General features: G+C 31.6%; 1 protein-coding gene across 1 annotated transcript; it reads left to right on the top strand.

The window, feature by feature from the left end:
• Nucleotides 1-1,820: 1,820 nt before the first annotated feature.
• LOC109805038 (CCCH-type zinc finger family protein) lies at nt 1,821-5,612 on the top strand. Its single transcript, XM_020366972.3, has 3 exons — nt 1,821-2,226; nt 3,226-3,336; nt 3,438-5,612. Exons 1-3 carry the CDS (start codon nt 2,101-2,103, stop codon nt 5,304-5,306), a joined length of 2,106 nt encoding a protein of 701 aa, XP_020222561.2. The 5' UTR covers nt 1,821-2,100; the 3' UTR covers nt 5,307-5,612.
• Nucleotides 5,613-6,916: the final 1,304 nt, after the last annotated feature.

The following is a 6,916-nucleotide window of genomic DNA, read 5'->3' as shown; positions in this document are numbered from 1 at the left end:
GACATTATTATTTTTTTTATATTTGACTCTTTTTAAATTTAAATGTATGAAAAAAATCTTGAATTCTTATCTTATGTCAAAAATTTATGAAATTCTGCAAAATTCATAAAGTCCCGTAGAATCCATTAAAATCCTAACTTAAAAGTCTTGCATAATTCATTAGAATCCTGATTGAAAGTCTCGTGAAATCCTACAAAATCTTAAAAGTCATGAAAATCTTGCAAATTCTTTTAAAATTCCTTTAAAATTCTAATCCAATACACCTCCTAAGATTTTTTTATATAAAAAATTATGTGGTATTCAATTAATTTTTTTCATAATACATCAAAATCTTGTGGTATTTAATTAAAAGAATTAATATTTTTTAGGAGTACATCAAAAAAATATAGTAGTATTTAATTAAGTCTGTTGATGTCCAAAAACAAAGAGATTTCAATAAATTATTTTGATAAATAAATTTTGTGAGATTTTTTAGTATAATTTTTAATAAAATTACATATAATTTACTCATCTAATAATTCACCTAAATTATTAAAATTTTGCTTGAGTTTTTTTCTTTCTCGATTTTTTTTCTCGCTTGTCTATTTTTTCTCTCTCTTTTTCCTAATTCATCTTTTTCTCTCCTTTCTCATATTTTCTTTATCTCATATTTTCTTTCTCCTTTTATTCACCTCTTTTATTTCTTCTTCTACATCTTTTATCCATTTTTTCTCTTATTTTTTATATCTATCAATATTTATTTGTTATATTTTTATCTCTTGATGTATAATTTATTAATTTTTTAATTATTAAATATTGTTAAAATTTCTGAATTATTAAATTTAACAAATGATTATTTTAAATAAAATTTAATATTGAAATATTAAAATTTTTAACTTATATTTTAATAATTCCACTAGTTAATACCATGAATTTGAATAATATATTATTTAGATTTAATAGTTTGAATGAGAAATTATAAATGCATAAATGATTATATGTAGAGATATGTTATTTAAGAAAACATGAAACTAAAATCAATTATTTATTAAAAGATTAATTTTTTAAAATTTATTTTCTTTATTTAAACCTTCCCATTGCCAATTTTGTGTGCAGATAAATTTTATTATTATTTTTAAAATACATATTATCCTTTAAAATATAATAAAATTCTTTTAAATCATATAAATTCTTAAAATACAAACTCACTAAAATTTATATTACAAAATATTAATTAAAAAAATCTTAAAAATTATTAAATTATGATAAAATCTTTTAAATTTCACAAGACTTTTATAATAAAAAAATCTTATAAAAATTTCAATTTAATATAACTTTTTTTATTAATAAATATTAATTATTAGTTATTTATTATGTTAAAAAAAAAATTTGAACTCACACCCTCCTTATCTATCCAACCTTGTATCTTTTCCCAAATCATGAGAAAAACCTTGTTAACTCCATATATAAAAGCTCATTGTAAAATTAGTAAAAAAGATCTAAGTGTTTTAATTTAATTTAATTTTTTTGTTTTGGGTGGGTTATTAGTATAATGTTATGGTTATAAAATGGAAAGGTAAAGCCATTCCCAAATTGAAGCAGGAAGTGTGTAGATGAGCTAGCTAGGCCATTGGCCTTGAGTTTGATGCGACCATTAGCATTGGTGAGAGCCAACAGAAAGAGGGCAAGTGTCCCATTGTATGAAAGTATGAAACATCGAAAAAGAATCATTAACACACAATAGAGAGACACATTAATTTCAATTTTTACAAAATAATAAATAAATTAAAAATAAAAATAAAAATAAAAAAACAGAAGCCGAAACCAAACCAAACCAAAGCAAAGAGCAAAGCAGGTTCAGCCTTACCCTCTTCTCCCATCCTCCATATAAAGCCATCACATTCACATACTCCAACACTCTCTCTCTCTCTCTCTTTCTCTCTCTACTCTGACCCCAATTTCTGTGGCGGCTCTCTCTCTACTTATTCTCCTGAGGTTGAGATTTGGATTTGGATCCATCTTCCTCTCATTCTCTTTCTCTTTGATTCGATCTTCTCTTTTTTCTTCTTCTTCTTTTCGTTCGTTGGGTTGAGGTATTCAACTTCAACTTCAACAACAGCCATGGCAGCCCAACAAACTCAGACTCAGCTTCAGCCACAACAGCCCACACCCTCTTCGCAAGATGAGGCCTTGAAGAGGAACACCGATTGTGTTTACTTCCTTGCATCTCCCTTGACATGCAAAAAGGTACTTTCTCGCACTTTTTTTTGTGAGCAAAAAAAAAACAGGCTTTTTGCCTCTTTGGGAATTTTTTTCTCTTAGGGTTTCAGATTCGTGTGTTTCTGGAAATTGTTTTCGTGGTTGTTTTTGTTTCAAATTGGGTTGGGGGATCGAATTTTGGTGAAAGGTGTTGTGAAAGTTTGTGTAGGAATTTCCAAAATTCGTTAATTTGGGGATAGTGATGGGGATTTTTTTTAATTATTTTAATTTTATGGATTGCTTATTTGGGTATCTAGTTTTGTGAAACTGTTATTGATCATTGTGTTAATAATTGGATCTCTCTTGGCGTTATTTTTCTGTGTCTTTTCACCCTTTCCCGTTTTATTCGATATGGTGAGGGGAACGGGGGACAACGGGGTTCTTCAGTTTATTGTGATTGGTAATGTGAGAATTTTTTTTTATTGTTTAAATTAGATCAATTCTATGGATCCAGCTAGGAAAACATAGGGTTGGGTCAATCAAGTTTAGGTGTTTTTTATTGTATGGTTTAGAGTGTCATTCAATATGTTTTAATTGTATCTGAAAACAAGCAGTCGTTAGCACAGTGGATGAACTTTCATTATAATAAAAAGTTTAACAAACTACTAGTACTACTACATGGTAGCAAAAGTGTATCATGATGATAGATTAGCTTGCATAGCGTCCTATTATCAAGATCTGCGCGGTTCACTGGTGTTGCTGGCTGTATTTTGTGTATTCCTTGAAGTTTTGGTTGTTGTCATCAAATATATTTGAACATTTTACTTGAAATAGGTATTTGTTCCCGTAATTATTCAGTTAAATGTGTTGCACAGTTTTTTTTTTTTGTGCTGTGCAAATCAAGTATTTTACTGTCGCTGTTTTGTTTATGTGAAAATCAAGTATTTTAATGTGAGGTTATCTGGTCATCCAAACTGCTTGGACATTTTGAACTCTGGATTTTGTTGCTGGCATCAATTTGATTTGTTTTCTTCTTTGTTGGAACAGGGGATTGAATGTGAGTACCGCCATAGCGAGTATGCACGTGTTAATCCTAGGGATTGTCGGTACTGGTTGAATGGCAATTGCTTGAATCCCAAATGTCCATTTCGTCATCCGGTGAGTATTTCATGTCAAATTATGGACTATTTGTCTATTTTCCTCTGCACTATTATTTCTCTGTATGACTTTTACTAACTGTATTTTGTTTTTGAATGTAGCCTCTTGATGGCTTGTTAGGAACACAGGCAGCAACGGCTGGTGGGCCATCTGGGCCATCTGTACCCCCATCACAGATTCCAACAGCATCTGCAACACATGTACCTTATAATCCCAGTAAACAAGCCGTCCCTTGCATTTTCTTCCAAAAGGGGCTTTGCTTAAAAGGTGACAGATGTGCCTTCTTGCATGGACCTCCTACTCCTAACACTGGCAATAAAGTAGCTGCTCAGGTTCCAGTGACTAGCCAAGGGGCTGAGAATCCTAGTTTTAAGAAGCCTTTTGGCAGCATTGAAAAGCACACTCAGGAAAGGAAAAATTCCCTAGGAAATGTTGTGAAGTCAGGTGGAGCTCCTGAAGCTAAACTTGCTCCAAAAGTTGAGATTGCTCCTCAAAGAAATATGTTTGAGTTGGAGAAGAAAGTGCCACCACCATCTGCGGGATTTGATAATGAGGCTTCTAGATTTAAGACAGGTTCTCCACCAGTGACCAATGGCCCTATTGTAACTCGGTCAAACCGCCTGCATCAAGCTCGTGTACCAGATGATCACAATTTCCACAGTGGTAAGGACAGTGATGAGTTTCTCAGAGAATCATCTCCTGGGTTTGATGTTCTTGTAGCTGATGAACTTAGGAATTCTGATTACTACCATGGGGAAGATGAATTTGGTAAAGCAAGAGGTCAAGATGAAAGGAACTTAGACTCTTTGAATGAATATGATTTAGGACATTCTGGTGATTATAGTTTAGCAGCTGATATTGATCGTGAAAGATTCCGTGGGCCCCAAGGTTATGAGTCATATGATCACATGCAGGAGCCATATATTTGGGAGCAGCACAGAAAGGCTTCCGCCCATTTAGACAGAAGGTCTCGCCGCAGATCTGACAGCCCTGAAAATGTCGAGGTCTCAGATCTCCGACATCATTTATCCAAGCGTAGGAAGGGCAATGGTTTGAAGTCTGTTGTCAGTCATGATTATGCCCTTGAGGGCCGTGGTGAGGAACAAAGTCAAAGGTCCTTGTCTAGGAAGGATTCACTCCAGTTACCTCTGAATGAGAGCTCCCTTGGTAACCGCTTTCGAGGTAGAATAAAACTTCCATCAGATGGGGGTGATGATCAGCTAGACAGGGAGGACAGAGGAAGATTTAGGGGCAGATTGTCATCTGGAAGGTTACAGGTCACTCACCAGGGAAGGATCCATGACAGAATGAGAGGAAGGTTGCAAGATGATGAAAGGAGAATCTCCAAGGATCGATTAGTGGGGAGAGAACTAATGGGTGATAGGAGTGATTTTGCTGGGCCAAAAAGTCTTGCTGAACTTAAAAATGGGAGGAACACTGAGAATAAGGATCAACAATCACTGGGAAGGAGAAGAAGTTTAAGGGATCAGCCACAATCTGAAGATTTTGATCAGTTTGAAGGTCCAAAGCCTCTCAGTGAAATTCTGAAGGAGAAGAGAGGAGCTGGAGCTGGTGCAGCCTCCAGGAATGGTAATTCATCTGACAATAAGAATGAAGAAGTTACCAATGGCTCAGATCCTATGCCTGTCACAAACACACAAAATGGAGTGCTGTCTGAGACCAAGGAAGATGTCAACAATCATCTGCTAAACAATGAAGAAACCAAGCTTGATGTCACTGATGCTGCTGGAGGAGACACTGATGCAACTCATGGTCAATCATACGGGGATCGACAGTACGATGAAGCTGCCGAGGATCAGGATTATGTAGGTGATGATCTGAGAGATGTGGACTATGAGTTTGAACAAGGTGATGAGTATTATGAGTATGAAGGTGATGAGGGTGAATACATGGATGAAGATGAGGATGCCGATGAATTTGCTAAGAAGATTGGTGTCATTCATTCGTGATTATGGAAAATCTAAGAAACAAGGGAACATGTCCAACTCTTGTGATCAAATCAAAAATAGCTCTGACTGGACAGCATTTCTACTTAAAAATTGCTTGTAGAACTCAGAACTGCACAATCATTATCAATTTGTTTTCTTGTATTAATTAGTCTTTTTTTATTACTATTTTACTGTATTTTCATCAAATTTAATGGATATTTTTATGTGATCAGTGGGGCATTTTGCTGTGCTCTCCGCATATATAAATTTCATGCAGAGTGCAGGCCTTTTAACCTTAGAAATTTAATAATATTTGCATTCACTTTATGAGTTTTGTAATACCTTGATTGTGCGTGAGTGAAAGGCATTTAAATTTCTATCTCAATCTTTGGTTAGTTCTCTATGCCCTTTAATTGAACTTGATTAAAGATTCTGATTTGTCAAGTTAATAACTGATAAATCAATGGCTAGACTTCTTTTGGTACAAGCCAATGTAGCATTTGAAATTGGGGCTTCGGCGATTTGATGCGTGTTCAATTTAAGTAGAACACTTGTTGGCTTTAATCTTAATTTCACGAGGAACAAATTGCGTGAATAAACTTTTGATTTAAATACGATCTTTGCTCGTTCAATTTTGAGACAAGTTTATTTTTGGTAAGTTAAATTTAATTTTTTAATCATTTGAAAAATGTTACTTTTAGTTCTTTAGGGTTATCTATAGTAACATCACTAACATGGCATATTTAGTTGTGCAACACTAGCTGAAATTAATATGATATTTTAGGGTTTAACAAAGGTATACTAATAAGTAGTAAGGGTATTAGTAAGTAAATTTTTTTAGTAACAAATATAATAACATGTAAATTTTATTTGACTGATTCACTAATGATATTTAAATAGAGAAAATATTTTTTAAATTAAAATCATTTAAATTTGAAGAATTTGAAACAAATTTGCTTTATATTTAAAGGATTAAACATATTTAAGTCTTTAATTTTTTATACTAAAGAAATAAAAAATGAAGTTATAATTAATTTGTCCATAAGTTAAAAATATGTCTTTAGAGAAGTTAAATAATTAATTTTTGGTTAGATTAATGTGTTAGTCCATATAGTTTTTCCAAGTTTTTAATTAGTTTGTATAGTTAAAAAATACTTTAAATAGATCTTTATAGTTTAAAAATCTTGTGATTAGATCCTTCACTCAATAATATTGTTAAAATTTTATAAGTTCATATTGAATGATATGTTAATTATTTTTTAATATTGCAATCATTCTTTTAATTTCATTTGTTTTAAATGTTTTTAATTAAACTCCTAATTTTAATAGACTAATTATACTAAAATTTAGGATTTATTTTGAATTTAGATTTAAACAATATTTCAGACTTTAAAATTTTGATTTTTTTTATTTATTTTATTCATAAAAACTAAAAAAGACCTTTTTATCAACAAAACTTAAATTTTAATTTATACAATACACCAGATGAGTGTCAATATTATCATGATAATTTATATAGTTTTGTTCGAATAACATTATGATATATCATTTATTTTAGAATTAATGTATATAAACTTATATAACTTAACTATATTAATTAAGATATTTTACTTTATAGTTATTTTATATAT

This window comes from Cajanus cajan, chromosome 2, assembly GCF_000230855.2.
Source record: "Cajanus cajan strain Asha chromosome 2, NIPB_CcT2T_4, whole genome shotgun sequence".
NCBI lineage: Eukaryota > Viridiplantae > Streptophyta > Magnoliopsida > Fabales > Fabaceae > Cajanus > Cajanus cajan.
This window is presented reverse-complemented; position numbering and strand designations above follow the sequence as displayed.